This window comes from Zygotorulaspora mrakii, chromosome 4 (genome assembly GCF_013402915.1).
Source record: "Zygotorulaspora mrakii chromosome 4, complete sequence".
In the NCBI taxonomy this organism is placed as follows: Eukaryota; Fungi; Ascomycota; class Saccharomycetes; order Saccharomycetales; family Saccharomycetaceae; genus Zygotorulaspora; species Zygotorulaspora mrakii.
This window is the reverse complement of record NC_050722.1, coordinates 207,654-227,172: the sequence shown is the minus strand read 5'-3', so window position 1 is coordinate 227,172 and position 19,519 is coordinate 207,654. Positions and strand designations below refer to the sequence as shown.

General features: G+C 41.8%; 11 protein-coding genes across 11 annotated transcripts; 4 read left to right on the top strand and 7 right to left on the bottom strand.

The window, feature by feature from the left end:
- Positions 1-14: 14 nt before the first annotated feature.
- On the bottom strand, positions 15-209 carry HG535_0D01080 (uncharacterized protein; the record flags this gene model as incomplete). The annotated part of the gene is made up of 1 exon (XM_037288233.1): positions 15-209. The coding sequence occupies one exon, from the start codon at positions 207-209 to the stop codon at positions 15-17; it is 195 nt and encodes a 64-aa protein (XP_037144128.1).
- A 1,392-nt stretch (positions 210-1,601) lies between these two features.
- NDE1 (NADH-ubiquinone reductase (H(+)-translocating) NDE1) lies at positions 1,602-3,221 on the top strand (the record flags this gene model as incomplete). The annotated part of the gene is made up of 1 exon (XM_037288232.1): positions 1,602-3,221. The coding sequence occupies one exon, from the start codon at positions 1,602-1,604 to the stop codon at positions 3,219-3,221; it is 1,620 nt and encodes a 539-aa protein (XP_037144127.1).
- A 505-nt stretch (positions 3,222-3,726) lies between these two features.
- HG535_0D01060 (uncharacterized protein) lies at positions 3,727-5,880 on the top strand (the record flags this gene model as incomplete). The annotated part of the gene is made up of 1 exon (XM_037288231.1): positions 3,727-5,880. One exon carries the CDS (start codon positions 3,727-3,729, stop codon positions 5,878-5,880), a length of 2,154 nt encoding a protein of 717 aa, XP_037144126.1.
- Positions 5,881-6,281: 401 nt separating this feature from the next.
- On the top strand, positions 6,282-7,619 carry SUB2 (ATP-dependent RNA helicase SUB2; the record flags this gene model as incomplete). The annotated part of the gene is made up of 1 exon (XM_037288230.1): positions 6,282-7,619. One exon carries the CDS (start codon positions 6,282-6,284, stop codon positions 7,617-7,619), a length of 1,338 nt encoding a protein of 445 aa, XP_037144125.1.
- Positions 7,620-7,911: 292 nt separating this feature from the next.
- Positions 7,912-9,018, bottom strand: FDO1 (Fdo1p; the record flags this gene model as incomplete). The annotated part of the gene is made up of 1 exon (XM_037288229.1): positions 7,912-9,018. The coding sequence occupies one exon, from the start codon at positions 9,016-9,018 to the stop codon at positions 7,912-7,914; it is 1,107 nt and encodes a 368-aa protein (XP_037144124.1).
- A 468-nt stretch (positions 9,019-9,486) lies between these two features.
- RPS16B (40S ribosomal protein uS9) lies at positions 9,487-10,296 on the bottom strand (the record flags this gene model as incomplete). The annotated part of the gene is made up of 2 exons (XM_037288228.1): positions 9,487-9,894; positions 10,273-10,296. 2 exons carry the CDS (start codon positions 10,294-10,296, stop codon positions 9,487-9,489), a joined length of 432 nt encoding a protein of 143 aa, XP_037144123.1.
- A 1,046-nt stretch (positions 10,297-11,342) lies between these two features.
- RPL13A (60S ribosomal protein eL13) lies at positions 11,343-12,257 on the top strand (the record flags this gene model as incomplete). Its single annotated transcript, XM_037288227.1, has 2 exons — positions 11,343-11,346; positions 11,668-12,257. The coding sequence occupies 2 exons, from the start codon at positions 11,343-11,345 to the stop codon at positions 12,255-12,257; spliced, it is 594 nt and encodes a 197-aa protein (XP_037144122.1).
- A 405-nt stretch (positions 12,258-12,662) lies between these two features.
- Positions 12,663-12,986, bottom strand: RPP1A (ribosomal protein P1; the record flags this gene model as incomplete). Its single annotated transcript, XM_037288226.1, has 1 exon — positions 12,663-12,986. The coding sequence occupies one exon, from the start codon at positions 12,984-12,986 to the stop codon at positions 12,663-12,665; it is 324 nt and encodes a 107-aa protein (XP_037144121.1).
- A 397-nt stretch (positions 12,987-13,383) lies between these two features.
- Positions 13,384-14,973, bottom strand: SIP5 (Sip5p; the record flags this gene model as incomplete). The annotated part of the gene is made up of 1 exon (XM_037288225.1): positions 13,384-14,973. The coding sequence occupies one exon, from the start codon at positions 14,971-14,973 to the stop codon at positions 13,384-13,386; it is 1,590 nt and encodes a 529-aa protein (XP_037144120.1).
- Positions 14,974-15,483: 510 nt separating this feature from the next.
- HG535_0D00990 (aspartate aminotransferase family protein) lies at positions 15,484-16,908 on the bottom strand (the record flags this gene model as incomplete). Its single annotated transcript, XM_037288224.1, has 1 exon — positions 15,484-16,908. The coding sequence occupies one exon, from the start codon at positions 16,906-16,908 to the stop codon at positions 15,484-15,486; it is 1,425 nt and encodes a 474-aa protein (XP_037144119.1).
- A 796-nt stretch (positions 16,909-17,704) lies between these two features.
- Positions 17,705-19,123, bottom strand: HG535_0D00980 (uncharacterized protein; the record flags this gene model as incomplete). The annotated part of the gene is made up of 1 exon (XM_037288223.1): positions 17,705-19,123. The coding sequence occupies one exon, from the start codon at positions 19,121-19,123 to the stop codon at positions 17,705-17,707; it is 1,419 nt and encodes a 472-aa protein (XP_037144118.1).
- Between the last annotated feature and the right edge of the window lie 396 nt (positions 19,124-19,519).

The window sequence follows — 19,519 nt, the reverse complement described above, 5'->3', positions numbered from 1 at the left end:
AAATAAAAAAAAGTCTATTTCTTAGATTTCGGCCCGGCAGCTTCGGCCTCCTTTCTGGCATTGGCCGCAGCCTGCTTTTGTCTGAGGATCTCAGCATCCGATTCCATTCTTTTCTTGGGATCACCTGCTTTTTTCTGGCTTTTGGCGTTATCCTGTTGTTTTTTCAAGTTCTTCTGCCTTGCCAAGTCTCTCTGGTTTCCTCTAGCCATTGCTGCGATGCGCACACACTCTGTGGTCTCCCTCGCGCTCCTGCTGTACAGTTCCAGGTGTTCTTAGGTCCTCGTTCACTTGTTCCACCCGATTCCGAGATATTTGCCAACTGTAAGGAAAAAAACAACGGCGTTACCCGCCTTCGCAGCCCTCGGGCCTCGATGCACCTATGCTAAGCAAACCCGCTCCACCAGTGTCACGCAGCACAGCCCAAGCTATACCACCGCCAGCACCGCAGCAGCCAACGCGATATACCGCGCTCTGCGAAGAGCCCATTTAACAAGCTCTTGCAACAAGCCCTTGCAACAAGCCCTGCCTCGGCGGCTAACACTCAACATTCACACTGCTTCCGACCCAGTCAACCACCAGTCACCAGCCACCCGAGCTGATCTACGCAAACAGCACACGGCACGGGGGGGTCTGAAATCACAGCAACCTTCCAGAAACAGATACAAACGGGATTTACCTTCTGTGCATCCTGTGTACCCCTCCCTCCCCCGCATGTGCCCCTGCTGTGAAACTCGGTGTCTCGCCGGGTAGCCACCTGTCCGGACCACTGCAAGTGTCCGGACTCCTTTCTCTAGTCTGGTCTTCCGGGTGGCCGCAGATGCCACCCATTCACCGCACCCATCTGCTCTTTCCGGTTCGCATTTCACGCCGAGCGACGGGATTGCCGTTTTGGGCTCTCCGCCTCGCAGCATGATCCGAAAAAAGCGCGCATCGCACGCATCGCATCGCATGCGTGCACTCTGCTCCACAAACCACACAGCTCCCACAGCTCACAGGCGATATCGGCCGTCTGTCAGGTTCGCAGCATAATAAGGATTGAAAAAATTTTCTTCAACGAGGGCAGAGGCTGTTGCAATACAGAAGGCCCGGTCGTGTGTATTGCGGTATCCGGCGTTCTCTAAGTCGTCGTGGCTGTCGTGGTCGTCGTCCTGTTGTTCAGCTGCCACCGTTCTGCTCGTCGGCAGCTAACGCTTCACGTACTTTCTTGTTCTCGCTTGAGATATAAACTTCGATTACTTTGACGTTAATTGAAATAACTCTGAACATTCCGGTTCGCCATTTTTTTTCTCATAGTTGTCACGTAGTTTTCTGAAAAAATCCGCATCTATCTATTGGGCAAATAAGCAAGAGGTTTTAGCAAGTTTAGCCGTTTGCGACATACAGTTGATTCCCCCCCGATAAAAAAAAAATTGGTAAAAGGACAAATTCAGTGGCTTTTGGACTTTTTGTACCAAGATTAATATAATAATAACATTCCAGTAGCTACTTCTGTAGTTACCCAATAATAATATTCAGTAGGCGTACCAACACACAGACTGAACTGCATCACGATTTAATATACACACGCGCACGCACGAACACAAGCACAAGCACAAGCAGAAATGTTTTCGCAATCTGTCAGATTATTAGAACTTCGTTCTAGCAGGGCCACGGTTGCCAAAAGGTTCTTTGGTTCCGGTTTAAGACTGCTGCAAGAGCAGGCCGTGAAGCCGGTCGCTTCGGAACCATCGGTTTTCAGGAGAGCTGGCAAAGCACTGTTGAAAGTTTCCCTTTACAGTGGGTTGCTGGGTACAGGTTATCTCTCGTATCAGCTGTACAAGGAGAAACACCCTGCTCCACAGACTCCGCAGTCTGCCACGTTTGTCAACGGCTCGCCAAGAAAGACTTTGGTGATCCTTGGTACCGGCTGGGGTTCGATTTCTCTTTTGAAAAACTTGGACACGTCTCTCTACAATGTTATTGTTGTTTCTCCCAGAAACTACTTCCTGTTCACGCCTTTACTGCCATCGACCCCTGTCGGCACGATCGAGTTGAAATCCATCGTTGAGCCCGTCAGAAGCATCGCCAGAAGAGTGCCTGGTGAAGTACATTACTACGAAGCTGAAGCGCTAGACATCGATCCGGAAAATAAGACTGTGAAGATCAAGTCTGTGAACAAAGAACACGAGTATCAGCTTGATTTGAAATTCGACTATTTGGTTAATGGTGTTGGCGCTCAGCCAACCACTTTTGGTATCCCGGGTGTGTTTGAGAACGCTTCCTTTTTGAAGGAAATCAGCGATGCTCAGGAGATTAGAATGAAGATTATGACTAGTGTTGAGAAGGCTGCTTCTCTGCCACCAACTGATCCTGAGAGAGAGAGATTGTTGAGCTTTGTTGTTGTCGGTGGTGGCCCAACGGGTGTTGAGTTTGCCGCAGAATTGAGAGATTACGTCGATCAAGATTTGAGTAAATGGATGCCTGGTTTGAGCAGTGAAATCAAGGTCACTTTGGTCGAAGCTTTGCCAAACATCTTGAACATGTTTGACAAATCTTTGGTGGACTACGCCGAACAACTCTTCAAGCAGGATAGAATTGATTTGAGAATAAAGACAATGGTTAAAAATGTTACAAAGACAACAATTACGGCCAAATGTGGTGATGAGAACGAGGACATCCCGTATAGTGTCCTAGTTTGGGCAACCGGTAATGCGCCAAGAGAGGTCTCTAAAAATCTAATGCAGAAACTGGAGGTTCAAGATTCTAGACGTGGTCTATTAATCGACGACAAATTGCAATTATTAGGTGCTCAGGGCTCCATCTTTGCTGTCGGTGATTGTACCTTTTACCCAGGTTTGTTTCCAACAGCCCAAGTTGCCCATCAGGAAGGTGAATATTTGGCCAGTGTTTTCAAGAAGCTTTACAAAATCGACCAATTGAAATGGCAAGCAGCTCAAAAGAACGATGCCGATGATTCAAAGATTCAAAACAGAATAAGCAAAATACAAGCTCAAATCGTTCCTTTCAAATACCACCATATGGGTGCTTTGGCTTACATCGGCTCTGATAAAGCTATTGCTGATTTGGCCGTTGGTGACTCCATGTATAGATCTGCCGGTTCTTTCACTTTCTTATTCTGGAAATCTGCTTACTTGGCCATGTGTATGTCTTTCAGAAACAGAGTGCTTGTCGCTATGGATTGGGCTAAGGTTTACTTCCTAGGCAGAGACTCTTCTGTCTAATCTTGGTATTACTTCAATTTTTGAATACATCCCATAGCCATATCTTTATATATTCCCTTTTTTGTATAATTAATTTGATCAAGAACTATTAATGAGTCTCAAAAACCTCGGCGGCTATGTCAAACTACTATTCTTACCTTGGAATACATGTGGTTTATGTTTCTTTTTGAGAGACACCCGCGAGAAATCATCACCGGAAAAGAAAGGTTTCAAGCCGGGTAACTGGTAGCGTAGATTTCAAGCAATGCAAGGCGTTTATAGAAAACAAACAAGCATTGGCAGGAAGTAATGATCAAGGTTGGGTGTCAATGCAGTTCAAGCTGAATTAGTTTTGTACAGAAAATCATTTTTAGTAGTGCACGTACTATTATTGGATTGTCAAAACAAAGTTTCAACAGTATATCTGATTTCTTAACAACCTAAGAGCAAAGAGCTAGACGTATATTGTTTGGGTTATTTTGGATTTGTTTATTTCTTCTTTGTGATTGTATGACAAGAGAGAAAAATGGCTATCGAAAATGCGGCAGATCGTGTGTTGAAGCTACCACTAGGCTCACCGTTTAATACAAATGAACCTCAGGATCACGACCACAGCCATGACGATCAGCACGATCATCATGGCGCGGATCTTGACAGTCAACGCCAGCACCAGCATTCCCATGACCAGGAGGACTCCGAACAGTATGATACTGTCTCATTATCAGAATCGGTGCCTCCCGCGTTTGGCGGCGTGACCGACGACAGTCTGGTGCATAACGGCACGGAAGGTGAAAAGAATACGCCTGTAAAGAAACATCAGGATAGTTCTCTAACAGCGGCAGCTGCGGCCGCCGTTGCGTCTATCCAGGATGTGTGGTCTGAAAATTTTAATGAGCCCCTCCCTACTAATAAAGAGGAACGTATACAGCAGGCTTTGGAATTTATGAATTCTGAAAAGCAGGCACATGGCTCTGACAAGAATATCAAGAAGCACTCTATAAGGCAAATCGCATTGTTTTTTCAAGTGCCTAAATCCACGCTGTACGATCGTTTGAAAAGTAAAAGCAATGATCTCAATGCAAATTCTATCATAAAGTTATTACCTCCCCACAATTCAAGTCCCAAGCCTCATGCACTTTCTGCGTCAAGGTCACATCAACAGCAGATGAAGTTATCTATTGAAAAGGAAGATATTTTACTGAGTGAAGTTCGTAATTTATCTCATGCCTATGGAAACACATTGAATTATACACAGATTAGAGAATTCATCATGTCTTTCGTAAACGGAATATCTTTGGGCAAAAAATGGATCCATAATTTCACAAGACGACACGATGAATTTATCGTTTACGGCACTTATAATAGTAGATTCAATGTAAAGATGAAAAGATCGAAAAGTTGCAGGTGCGACTTTGATTACCTTTGGAGATGCTTTATTCCTTTATTACAAGAGAAGATAAGATCTCTGCCTCAAGATAAGCCTTTTTATTACATCACAAGAACTTGCATTCATCAATCAAGCATGTCAAGTGTATTCACATGTTTTGAAATAATACCGAATGAAATGTCAATAAAATCGATAATGCCGCCAAAGCTACTTATTTTTCCTGATTATTTTGGAAAAATATATCTCCATCAAAATCAATATCAGAATAGAAGCAAGATGATCAATGACAATAATAATAATAATAGTTCCAACAACGATATTGATAATAATGAGAATAAAAACGATGGTGAAAACGATATGAGGAATAGCCATGGAAATGAAAACAATGAGGAATCAAATGGTCGCGAAGAATTCAAACAAAATAGTCTACACTCGGATATGAACAATAATAATAGTAATAATAGTAATAGTAATAATGATAATAATATTAATGAGAACAATCTTCCTGAAGAACTTTCTGATCATTCTTCCAGAATAAATAAACAAGAAAAAAAGTATGGACATTTCAAAATAGACAAGTTAAATGAAGCATTTGCCAAGATTTACGCGGAATGTTGTCAGAGTGCCTCAAATAGCGAGATTCCTTTTGTGGTATTTGAAGGCTTTGATGACCGTTACAATTGGAACGCTTTATTTTGCAAAGACATGGTTCAGACGGATAGATTTTTATCATTACCGTGGAATCAACAGCTATTTCAACAAAATGTTTCTACAAGCTTACGTGGAGTTATTGATGCTACTACCGAAAGTTCTTCTATTGCTGCAATTGAATCTTCATCCTATGAAACAGATCTAACTGATGAAAATCTAAGTCTCGACATATTTGAACAGGAGTTTCAGCATATTATTAACCTGCATACTGAGTTATTAAATTCAAATGAAGCTCATGAACACGACAGCGTTCAATTAAATGATCTTAACGTTTTTGAGCCAGCTCTGCACGCGGCAGCTGCCGCGGCTGCCGCGGCTGCCGCTACATCGTCCTCGACTGCCTCGCTCAATACTGATATCGAACCACAACATGGCTCCTTTGGAAAAACGTCACAACAATCTCGTATGGAAAACGTAACGTCGGCTAATATTTTTGAAAACTCAACCATTTCGCAGCTACAAGACGTTATCAGTATGATTGACAATAATGAATCCCAATTGTACGGGGATCTTGTAAATTCAAATTCAAAAACAACACTAATGACCATCTTTAATAAAATAAAAGGTATTGTACCGCAATAAAAAGAAAGACTCGTAAAGAGATCGCACAGTCGTTGTATATATATATCTACAAACATATAGATATATTTTCAGCAGTAACAGCTTGGTTGGTATCTATCATTTAACGATTGTAGTTAGCTCTCATCTCTGTATATTAATCGTGACTCTCTTGATCATTACCCTCTCATTTACGTGTACAATGATATATCAAGCTATTTGCAAGTGGCAAGGTGAATTTTCAAAACAGATGGAAAAACGCGACCAAGAAAGGATTATTTTCTAAATTAATGAAACTACTAAATTACCAATTGTTGCCAAGGTCCACCTTTAGACAATTCTACGCGCACTTTATCCTATAATCAGGACCTAGCTCTTCTCATTTTTGCGTGTTAGTTGCGTTGTACTCATATCATTAATTTAATATGTCAAACGAAGGGGAGGAAGATTTACTGGAATACTCCGACAACGAGCAAGAAATTCAAGTCGACAATGGCGCAGCAAATGGCGAAGCAGGCGATGAATCAGGTGCTACTTCAGGTGCTGTTGGAGACGCTGCAGCCGGGGACAGTGATAAAAAGGGATCTTACGTTGGTATCCATTCCACTGGGTTTAAGGATTTCCTATTGAAACCTGAATTATCGAGAGCCATTATTGATTGCGGTTTTGAGCATCCATCTGAAGTTCAACAGCATACAATTCCTCAATCTATCCACGGTACGGATGTTTTGTGTCAAGCAAAGTCCGGTTTAGGTAAGACTGCTGTTTTTGTGCTTTCAACCTTGCAACAATTAGATCCAGTTCCAGGTGAAGTAGCAGTTGTTGTTATTTGTAACGCCAGAGAGCTAGCATATCAAATTCGTAATGAATATTTGAGGTTCTCAAAGTATATGCCAGATGTTAAAACAGCAGTTTTCTACGGTGGTACACCAATCGGCAAAGATGCTGAATTATTGAAAAATAAGGAAGCCGCTCCACATATTGTTGTAGCAACACCTGGTCGTTTGAAGGCTCTAGTTAGAGATAAATTGATTGATTTATCTCACGTCAAGAACTTTGTTATCGATGAGTGTGACAAAGTCCTGGAGGAATTAGACATGAGGAGAGATGTGCAAGATATCTTTAGAGCAACACCAAGAGATAAACAAGTTATGATGTTTTCAGCAACGCTTTCTCAAGAAATTAGACCTATCTGTAGAAGATTCTTACAAAATCCTTTGGAAATTTTCGTCGATGATGAAGCAAAATTGACATTGCATGGTCTGCAGCAATATTATATCAAATTAGAAGAACGTGAAAAGAATCGTAAATTAGCCCAACTACTAGATGACTTAGAGTTCAACCAAGTGATTATTTTCGTCAAATCCACTTCAAGAGCAAATGAATTAACTAAATTACTAAATGCTTCGAATTTCCCTGCTATTACGGTTCACGGTCACATGAAGCAGGAGGAACGTATTGCTCGTTATAAAGCCTTCAAAGATTTTGAAAAACGTATCTGTGTGTCCACAGATGTCTTCGGAAGAGGTATTGATATCGAACGTATTAATTTGGCTATCAACTACGATTTGACAAACGAAGCAGATCAATACTTGCATCGTGTCGGAAGAGCTGGTAGATTTGGTACCAAAGGTCTAGCCATTTCATTTGTTTCTTCTAAAGAAGATGAAGAAGTTTTAAACAAGATTCAGGAGCGTTTCGACGTCAAGATAGCTGAGTTCCCTGAGGAAGGTATTGATCCTTCCACTTATTTGAATAATTAAAAAATCGAAAATTGAGTTTTCATTTTTTATAAATTATGTTCAAATTGAAAATAAAAAAGGAAGCAGATGAAAAGCTATTTGTATTATGTAAGTAAGTATGTATAAGACTTTTAAGTTTCTGCTTAGTTCAAACCATACATTTAATTTCTTTTAAGTGAGAATCTCTGCCAAATTACAATCTTAAAAGGATTTCAAATTTTTGTTTCGCGGAATAAAACATAAAAAATTGCGAAATTTAGAGATTGACATTAAAGAACATACGAATTATATAACCTGTCTCCTTTTTTGATAATTAATTTATATCTTTTACCGTCCCATCTACTGTACTGAAGTTTTTCATTTTGGGCAACTCGATGTGTGGAGATGATGAATCATTGAGGACCGATTTTTCGATCGGAGTTCCTGAGACAGATTTAGAATCGGCTAAAAACTCGATGGTTGGGAGCTGAATGTCTTTCTCAACTCTTGATATCGAATTGCTTGTAATATCTATCTCTGTTGCGTTGCAATCACCTCCAGTTATTTCGGACGGTTGCTGTATGGTTTGATTGGAATCTTCGTCAATTTCATCATTTAACACCTGAGACGCTAGGAGACCTAAAGTTTTTAGCATATCATATGTTTTATCCTTTGAAATAGATCTATTCGCGCTTGACATCGAACTTTTTCTAGACGACTCAAAATCGCCAAATTTTAAATTGTCATGTATTGAATTTTCATTTAAGGTTCTCATTAGTTTGTTTATCAATCTGTTTTTTTCAACAATTCGGTTTTTATATTTGGCAATTTTACCCTCTTTGAAATGAAGTGTCTCTATTAGCTCCTGTTTATCCAGTAATAATTGACATTTCATTCGTTCAAACTGCTGTTTTCTCAAGTTTTCCTCAACTTCAAAAGTAGATTGAATATTGTTACTGTTGGACTCAATTAGCATGTTTTTGAACTTTAATTGTTGAATTTGCCTCAGTGAATCGTCAAGAGCATTTACCAATGAGCTTACTGTTATCAGAACATCTTTATCGGATATTATATCGTGACCAGATATTCCAATTGATTCTGGAAAAATAGCTGCTCTCTCCGGGGTTGACACATTGAGGATGTCTTCTTTTGTGGGTAGACGGTCCTTGAACTGTGTTGTCTCATTTAAATGAGAATTGTGGTCGTAGCAGGTAACTTCGGAATGCTTATTTGCTAGTGGAAATTTAGTCTCCTCCATGGGACTTCTCATGACGTGGCTACTGAGCTCATGAATAAGCCGTCTAGCCCTTAAGATTGCAACCCTGAGTTTATCATTCTTCGCGTCACAATCGTTGTCAGCACCACCATGCTCGGAATTGTCTATGAATGCCCTCGAATCTTTTGCTGTCAAAGGTTTCTCATCAACTATAGTATCTACCATTGAGTTTTTTTTTGTAGGCCAACTTGAATGTGGTATGTGATGTAATTAAAACTGGAGCTGCTCAATACACCTAACTTACACGTTATGAAGAAGGGATCTACCTGGATGATTTTGAGTTTTTTTGAATAATCAATAAATGGGCTTCTCCACTATTCAAAACTCCTGAATTCATAGTCGCCTAGTTATCAGTACTGTATCCACATATGCGTGTTTCGCGTTTCACTACAAATTTGACTGCGCGTATGACAGCCATTTTTTACTTAATATCGCTCGCTTTACGCGTTTTTGTGCTGGATAAGGCACACCAGAATGCATAGTCATAAAAACTTAAAGATGCCAGTGAATAGTCATGTAATAATAAGGTTCTACCCGTAATATTAAATTATACAGTGTATTTAAGTAAAATGTTGTAAAATGTAGTACAGTTGAAAAACAAGGGCACAGAAAAATGCTTGGTAAGTCCTGTTCTTAACGGTAAGACTTTTGGAATCTAGAACGAGCACCTTTACCACCGAATTTCTTTGGTTCTGGTCTTCTGGAATCAGCGATCAACAAGGTTCTGTCGTAAGAGGTGAAAGCCTTCTTCAATTCGTTCTTTGATTGTTCGTCAACGTATTTTTGATGGTAAGCGACCAAACCCTTGGCGATAGCTTGTCTGATAGCGTAAACTTGGGAGACGTGACCACCACCGGTGACTCTGACTCTGATGTCAATCTTGGCGAATTTGTCCAAACCAACCAATACTAATGGTTCGTAGACTTTGAATCTCAAGATTTCTGGTTCGACCAAGGTGATTGGAGAACCGTTAACCTTGATTAAACCTTTACCGGCCTTAACGTGGGCAACGGCAGTGGCAGATTTCTTCTTACCGAAAGTCTGTAGAGAAGACAAAGGAATGTCGTCAGTTAGTAAAATAATGTCCTTTCAGACGCGATAGTCGTCCAGAAGTCGGGAGATTGATAGACATAGGAGCTTTTTGCGCCCGCACGGCCGCACGCATGCCACTCTTTCCTCGCTTCGTCGTTCAGTCACTTCTCAGTCAATCGTTTGTAGTTCCGTTGTTCAATCGTCTTCAGCAGTTTAGCCGCGTACACTCGACGGCCGCCTTTCTGCGCTTCAACTTTGCTCCTCCCAGTCTTTCAGGTGACATGGATACCACATATCTGACCCACGAGGGCGGTTCCATATCTTTCTTGTCTCCTTCTCTTCGACACTTGACATTGCGCTCCTGCAGAGCATTTATCTTCAACATACTTGGACACTTGGGACAGCAGACATCTTGCTTTTGTTTATTGTTATACTCGTCTCTCTTAAACCAGTGCCAAATTCTACTCCAAGTATTGTAAATACCTCGCAGTTTTTCATTTCAAAACTGTACGAATCACTACCCCCATCCACGGTCAAAGTTTCCAATTCTCACCGTCTACCTGTCAGACTAGCTGCAACATCCTGCGTCTTCCACTCTACCAGCCCAGAGAACCGTTGGTCCACTGTGGGCTTCCGCCCTGTCAACGGTGGCTCCCCCACCCCCCCAGTGGAGGCAGCTGCACCAGAGGAATCACTGTCCGGGTGGAACAAGTCCCGCCTAGAGCTGTAGGCCAGTATCACTTTTCCCTTCCAGACGGTATTGCAAGCTCAACTCACCAGACGGGGCAACCTCCCGCTGCGCTCCTGGTTTGCGTACTTTTCTGCGTCCCTAACTCTGCTCAATACCACTTCACGTTTGCGTCCGAGAACAAAAACGGCTCCTCCTGACGGTTAAGCGGTGTCCGGATTCGTACCGTATTATAATGGTGTTCGGGTGTTGCATTTTGAAACAGTCCTCTGACTTTACGGGGGACTGCTTCTCCGCCCGTACATCTGCTGTAGATCCGCACATTCTTACTTTTGATGCTTTTTTTCTGCGACATACCGGCCTCGGTTTCAGTCTGGGCGTCCTGCAAATGGTTTCTGGATCTCCTCGCGGGCGCAGGTCGCCTGCACTTGGGCTGGGAGGCTGCACTGATAGGCTAGACGCCCAGCAGAGCAGAGCCCAGAGCGGAAGGATTCCAGAGGGAACTTTCGTTCCGGAAAACAGCTAGGCAGGCTAGCGGACTGGGCTCTGGCCATGTTCACAGGCGGAGCTATGGACGTACAGCGATGCTCTCAGACAGACAGCATCTGTTCTCTGTGGGTGTGGTAAGTGCGGTCAGCAGTAGTACCAGAAACCTGGAAAAATCGTGAAATCATCAACGGTTTGTTTGAAGTATATTATTGATTAAGTCGGTTGTTTTAGAGGGTTTACTTTAATTTGTCAAGCAAGGTAAAGCAGGAATCAAGTAAAAATGGGTATGTGTGATAAAACAGGAATAGAAAGTCAAACGTTCGACGACGATTAGAGAACCAGCCAGCATCCATTGCATGAGACTAATTCTTTTGGATGAACAGAAGGAGTCTTGAGATCACAATGTTTATATCTTTGTTGCGATATCACGAGGAAATGGGCAGTTAAGCATCAGGGGAAACCGGATTGTTGACAGGCTATATGTGGTGATCGAATAATGTGTTTGTGGTATGGGATGGAGTGAACACTGGTCTTTGTCGCTATCGTGACTATCGTCGAGATATTTTGTGGAATGCAATTTTACTAACTAAGATTTTCTCTAACAGCTATCCACAAGAACTTACCAATTTTGAAGAACCACTTCAGAAAGAACTGGCAAGAACGTGTCAAGGTTCACTTCGACCAAGCTGGTAAGAAGAGTTCCAGACGTACTGCCAGAGCTGTCAAGGCTGCCAAGGTTGCTCCAAAGCCTCTAGATCTATTGAGACCTGTTGTCAGAGCTCCAACTGTCAAATACAACAGAAAAGTTAGAGCTGGTAGAGGTTTCACTTTCGGTGAAGTCAAAGCCGCTGGTTTGACTCCTGCTTACGCTAGAACCATTGGTATCGCTGTTGATCACAGACGTCAAAACAGAAACCAAGCCATTTTCGATGCTAACGTCCAAAGATTGAAGGAATACCAATCCAAGATCATTGTTTTCCCAAGAAAGGGTAAGATCGAGGCTGAACAAGTTGCTTCTGCTGCTGCCGCTTTCCCAATTGTTCAACCAGCTGTTGATGTTGAGACCAGAGCCGTTGAAGACAATGGTTCCGCTTTCAAGACTTTGAGAAGTGCTGCAAATGACAAGAAATACAAGGGTATCAGAGAAAAGAGAGCTAGAGAAAAGGCTGAAGCTGAAGCTGAAAAGAAGAAATAAGCCGATTGAGCATTTTTAGAACTTCGATTCTATTTCTTTTCCTGGTATGTTTTATGTACATTGTATAATGGGAAGCCATCACTTAATATAACATCTTTTAAAATCGTTATCGACCATTTTTTTCATACTTTTCTGTCATCCTTTAATCTGGTTCGAGGGAATTGGGGGGTCCATCTCTTTCCTTTTAAACTGCTCGGACTCAATCCCGACGTCCACCGTTGTGACAAGGTGGATTGAACTACTGTCTTCACACAATATGGGTCTGAATATACACGAACATCTTGAATCGATATTTTTTGAGGAACTTATTGCTCTAGTTGATTAAATTAAAAGTATCTACACAACGAAAGTAAAAAAAATTAATTAGTTTCCCTATTATCACTCTTATTACTTTAAAGAAATTCTTTAATCGAATAGACCGAAACCCATGTCATCATCGGATTCTTCCTTTTCTTCTTCTTCTTTCTCTTCCTCAGCTTCGGCACCAGCTTCACCAGAAGCAGCACCTGCAGCGCCAGTAGCAGCGACAGCACCGGAGCCAGCACTGAAGCTGACTAATAAGTCTTTCAAGTTCTGACCTTCCAAAGCCTTGGCGAAAATGTCAGCCCAGATACCTTCAACTTGAACGTTAGCAGCACCAGTTAAGGTCAACAACTTGTCAGCAGAGATTTGGACATCAGCATCGGCCAAGATCAAGGCAGCGTAAGATAAAGCGGATTCAGTAGACATTGTTTATTAATCAATTTTCAATAAAGATAATCAGTTTAAGCTTACTTGACAATACAATAAGCAGACTATTCCTTTACGATCTATTAATGAGCAGAAATTAACAAATTATTCTGTAATAATGTAAACCTTACTTAACCGTTGATTAAACTTGAAAATTACGAAAAGTTCCATTACATTTCGGGCCATAAAAAAATTTTTCAAATTTCCAAAATGCGTGGGTAATTTAATACGTTCTTATCCTATATCATAGGTTACGTCCCACATTGGCGCTATCTCATTGTCATAGTAGTATGGAGACTGAATTTGTATCGTAACTAAGCGTTAAAGATATACATGCATCGTGTATATTTGTTATGTAAAAGAGTAGATTCCTACATTATCGACACTGCGTCATTCATCAATGAGATTTAGCATTCGCCTTATTCTTCTTTCTTTGCTTCTCATCGGCCAAACTCAAACGTATAGCTTGCTGAATCATTTCATTTTCTGCCTCCCGAATCCCAGGGTCTAGCATGCTGCTTGCTCTTGGACGCGAGCTTTGGCTCCAACTTGAATTTGAGTATCCGTACGAGCCGGATTCAAGATCTGTACCGGAGCCCCTTCTTGAAGGATGCTGCGGATCTACCAATTGGTTGCTGACATGTATTGCCGTAGCAGTGGCTGATCTCTTGGCCAATCTCATACGCTCCTTATTTAATTTGGTGCTCCAGTCCGGGCGTATCGTATCCGAGGAGACTACAAGCGGATCGTCATGTGATCTTGATCCTCTTCTCCTTGGTGTTTCAGCGGTATCCGAATTTACCTTTCTGTCATTGCTATCTTGATTACTTTCCTCGTCACTTCTATCATCTTCATCGTCATTTTTCTTATCATTTCTCTCATCGCTTTTTTTCTTAAATGTGGCTGGTGGTATGCCACCGATGCCTACTCTTCTATCGGTAGGCGGCTCATAGGTAACTCCGAAATTTGAAGTTGCACAATAAACACAATTCGCAGGCTCAGAAGTTAACAAGTTCGGATCCTTGTCGTCATCATCGGTTACAGGTTTGGTTGGATCAACCTCATCGTGAGGAAAATGGGGATCAGCCCTCTTGATCTGGACAAAACACTCCGTACAGATAGGCTGCAAACAGCACCTTGAGTAATTCAGCGGCTTCGGGAAGTAAAGGAAACAAATCGGACATTCCATTCCATTCTTATACAGCGAATATTTCAAATCATCGCTCATCAGCCATTGATTGTTTTTAGGGGCAGGGCCCTTTTGTTTGGATTCTAACTTTTGTTCTAGGTAGACTTCATTTTCCATTTCTTGCCATATTATTCTCTTTCTATGGAGCCTTGCTTTGAAAATTTTCGAACGTAAACGACGTTGTTCCCTCTTTGATAATGATTTATCTATCAAATCTTCAAAATTTTGTTTTCTTATATTGCCAACCGGTACATCTTCAAACTCTTCAGGATTTTCTATAAATGGTTCATGTAGTGGTAACCCATCTACAATTTTTATCAGTTCTTCTTTGGTCCAAGATTCATCAAAATCTTGTAGCGGTATATAAAATGGAGCTAATTTTCTACCAATTATCAACTGCTTAACAATTTCTGCGTTGAAATCTAACTTGTCTGGTCCATAGCAACCATAAGGAGCTAAGAAACCGCCATCTACGCATTCGTCGTATCTTGCTATTAACTCCTTCGCATGATTCTCTTTCATTTGCTCCCTTTCTTTAGTGCTCTTCTTCTTATAGGGCACACTACTACCTCCGCCCGCAGAATCTGCTCTAGCTCGACCGCTAGCGCTTAATATATTCCCCACCAAGGATGTACCACGACGACTTCTCACAACGGTATTTTCTGCATTTTCTGACATATTTCTATTACCTGAGGAGGCACTAGCGCTCATCGATCTGCCGCTTCCCGACTTGAAACTTCCACTATCATACTGACTATAGCTGCTCTGTTCGTCCAGTTTCGCAGGAACATTCCCCATTGCTTCACTATCACACTTTCTGATTTTTTGTGTCTCACTCTAGCTACGCTTTGCCAATATGCCACACTACAACACAGGCGCACTCGCTTGATTAAATCTCTGACTGCCAAGCAACAACTGAGTTTAGGAACTATTGCTTTAATATTGTTCAAAGTCCTTTTGAGGTGCAGTTTTCTATCTCGTAATTATATTATGTCGCTGTCTCTTATAAGTTGCCCCTTTTCGTCAAGCCGCTATCGTGACCGCGCAAGAGTGGCAGTGCCAGGTTTCCCCGGCTATTAAGATATTGAATAGAAAAGAGAACTCGTTTTAACACCAGGAGTAATTGAGACATATGTACCTCGTATCTAAGCCACGTTTCAATTCTGTTGACAGAAAATATGATTCTATTTTCGATAATATATTTTACTTTGTCTAGTAATGAATATGATACATAGCTAAGTAGTTATATTTTGCGAAATACGGCTTCTCCTGAGCCATATTAAACTGATCTACCCATAAAGCCTGGTTTTAATAAGCACCTTCCTGCTTCAATTGTTTGCTTAGAGTTTTCACTGCTTTGAGAAGCCTTTCAACTAGCAGCTTGACTTCCTCTTCGGTGATGATGAAAGCAGGTCCTAAACAGATAATATCCCAAGTGCCACCGTAGTTATCAGCACCTGCAATACCCATCACGTTTGCGCCGCACTCCAATGCAATATCGCTAAATCTTGAGGCAATTTTGAGTGAAGGCGCAAATGGTTCCTTTGTCTGCTTGTTCTTGACAAGTTCGATGGTCCAGAATCCGCCAATGCCTCTCACATCACCAACGATATTTGTTTCGTCAGATAGCAGCGCTTCTTTTAACATTTTACCCATTAAGTTACCATTTTTGAAGACATTTGCGGTCAAGCCTTCACGCTTGATCTTTTCTTGAATACCCAAAGCTGTTGCACAGTTTAAAGCGTGGGAGTGGTAAGTCTGAGCGCCTAAAATGGTGCCTGAGCCACTGATGAAAACGTCCAAGACTTTTGGACTTACCAAAACACCTGCAATGGTAACATAACCGGAACCTAGAGTCTTACCAACGGTTTGGATATCTGGTGCGTCTTCCGGTGCGAGGAAATTCTCCCAACAGTTCAACTTACCGTTTGGATTACATCTACCAGTGCCGCACATCACTTCGTCCAACATGAAAAGGACATCGTATTTGTTACAAATGTCACGAAGACCCTTCAAATAACCCTTTGGTGGCACTGGGGTACCAACAGAACTACCTGAAACAGTTTCCACGATAACCGAACAGATCGTGTCTGGATCATTATCTAAGATAATTTTCTCCAGAGTGTCGACCAATCTCTTTCCATATTCTTCCTCCGTTTCTCCCTCCTTCATGTCCCTGTAGGGATAGCAACGTGGCATCTTTATACACACGTTTTCTTGATCGATCATCAAATCCTTGAAGGGTGCTCCTCTTGGTGTATTGCCTACAGACATGGCACCCATAGTAAAACCGTGATAGGAACATTCTCTAGAGATCATTTTGACCTTTTTAGGCATGTTGCGCTCCAACTGATACTGTCTCATGATCTTCAAAGCATTTTCTGTGGATTCAGAGCCGGAACATGTCCACAAACAAGAAGCAAAGGCACCTGGCGCTGAATTTTCAATATAAAACTTAGCCAGTTTCTCAGCCTCCTGATTGGTGACATATGCAGGATAACTGTACGTATGCTTCCTGGCGGCATCTTGTATAATATCGTAAACGTCTTCATCCCCCCATCCTAGAGAAGCAACAGCGGCACCACTAATCGCGTCAATAATGCCGCTGTATTCTTTACCGTTCTTTTCAACGGTCATATAGACACCCTTACCATTCTTGGCAAAGGCTTTCTCTTTTCCGACTTGGCCTTGGAAAACCGCAGATTTGTATTCTTTAACTGTACTGGTAGTCATGTTTGTTAATTGTTGGTGTTCTTAATAGATTCGATTTTGCAATCAAACTCTAACCACAAGCAATGCAGCAGCGGGGAGAGAAAAGTCTGCCATCGTTTTCTCGTCAACTATTTATATTAATTTTGTGTTTCTCCAATCTGCCATTTATCTTATCTCCCCGTTCTTTTCCCTTTAATCCTGCCTACCATCACGGCGCTCTCGAACATCATACTAACTGGACGCAATGTCCATGGAAACCGCTACAGGCTCTGCGACCAAATTCCATACTAATTGGCAGCCTCTAACTATGTCGGAATACGCGCGCCTTGGTCTGATAGTATTGCATAGTCATTTAGCGCTATCTGTGTATGAACATATGGAAGGTAATGGCGGCAACTTTTTCTCTAAGCAGTTCGGCGTCCGGATACCGCGGGTTGTTATCTCTCGGTATAATTTATTAAAGTGAAAGGACAAAGTGACAGTCCTGCCTGCAACAGCGGTAAACATACTATTTACACATACTATTTACATTTCCATTTGCAGAAATTGTGATCTCAGATGGTGGTCTGGATAGTGGTCTGGATTGTGATCTGGATTGTGATCTAAAAAGGTTGAAAGTGTTTAATTACTTAGTTTGTTTAATTAAGGTATATAGCCCAAGGTGCGATGCATTTCCGCGAGGATAACTACGGCAATTGAAGCTACAACGGCAAGCCAGTTACAACAAGATATGCAACAAAAGAAGATCAGGTAACAAAATCATCATGTAAAAGTCCTTATTTAAAATTTCTACAAAAAAGTGGTGGAAGCAGACAGATTAGAGGGAGCCAGCTTTTTTCAAGTCGCTCTGCAACTGGGCAACACTCTTGACAGTTCTGTCGACAATAGTGTCCACATCATCTTCGGTGATAATGAAGGATGGGGCATACAATGCGATGTCCCACGAGCCTGCGAGATCTGTGTTTGTCAACCCCATAATGTTCAAGCCATTTTGCAACGCGATGTCGTTGAAGAGAGAGGCCACCTGCAAGTCGTATGGAAATGATTCTTTGGTCTCTTTGTTCTTTACGAGTTGCACCGTCCAGAACCCACCCAAACCTCTTACGTCCCCGACGATGGAGTTTGAATCATTCAATAGGGCATCCTTCAGTTTTTGGCCCATCAAATTTCCGTTCTTGAAAATGTTTGCAGTCAGGCCTTCACGTATGATTTTCTCCTGAATGCCCAGGGACACAGCACAGTTTAAGGCATGGGAATGGTATGTCTGGGCACCGATAACCAGGCCAGAACCGCCAATATAAGCATTGACAATTTTTGGTCCGACAAGTACACCAGCTATCGTAACATAACCGGAACCTAGAGTCTTACCAACGGTTTGGATATCTGGTGCGTCTTCCGGTGCGAGGAAATTCTCCCAACAGTTCAACTTACCGTTTGGATTACATCTACCAGTGCCGCACATCACTTCGTCCAACATGAAAAGGACATCGTATTTGTTACAAATGTCACGAAGACCCTTCAAATAACCCTTTGGTGGGACAGCAGTACCTATTGAACTACCAGGCAGGGTCTCCACAATGACAGCAGAGACTGTTTCCGGATCGTTGTCAATAATCATCTGTTCCAAAACTTCCAGCAATCTTTGGGTGTATTGCTCTTCTGTCTCACCAGCCCTCATATCTCTGTATGGGAAACAACGAGGCATTTTCAAGCATAGTTCTTTTTGATCAATCATGATGTCCTTGAAACCCTCGCTAATTGCGTTGTCAGATATTGAAGAAGCACCTAATGTGAATCCGTGGTATGAGTTTTCTCTTGAAATTACCTTGATTTTTTGTGGTCTACCACGTTCCTTTTGGTATTGTCTAATGATCTTCAAGGCATTTTCATTAGATTCAGAACCAGAGCACGTCCACAAGGCTGATGCAAAAACGCCTTCCGGACAATTCTTAATGTAGAATTGAGCTAATTTTTCGGCTTGTTGATTGCAAATAAAGCCAGGAAAACTATAAGTATGTTTCTTTAATGCTTCGTTGACAATTCCGGGAACGTCAGGATCGGCCCATCCAAGGGCACCAACAGCAGCACCTGTAACAGCATCGACAACGCCGTCGTAAACCTTTCCATTCTTTTCAATTGTCATATAAACTCCCTTACCATTGCTGGCATAGATCTTTTTTTCAGCGATGAGACTATGGAAAAGGTTGGATTCAAGTTGAGCAGTTTCGACTGTCATTTCTTCTTACGGGACACTATGGTGTATGTTTGTATGATTAACAATATCTTCTTAATTCGAACGGGGGAATTGAAAAACCAAAATTACTTCGATTGAATGGTTTCATTCGACGCTTATATAGACTTCAAATATCGCTACATTGCATTTCAAGCAACGCTTCTGATGAGTTAAGTCACAGGCATTAGTTATCTTGTTACAATGATATAGCACACCACCAAACGATTGAATCATAAACGACATGTTGGTTGTGATTAGTCACTAGCTGGAGTAATTGGAAACTCCATCCATGATTGATAAACCATCTTAGGGGAAACCGCATAGATTTGCCTTTTCTAAAGACTGTTTGCTGTTTTTTAGTGTAGCGCTTAGAATTTCCTAAACGCGACAGGCGGAAAA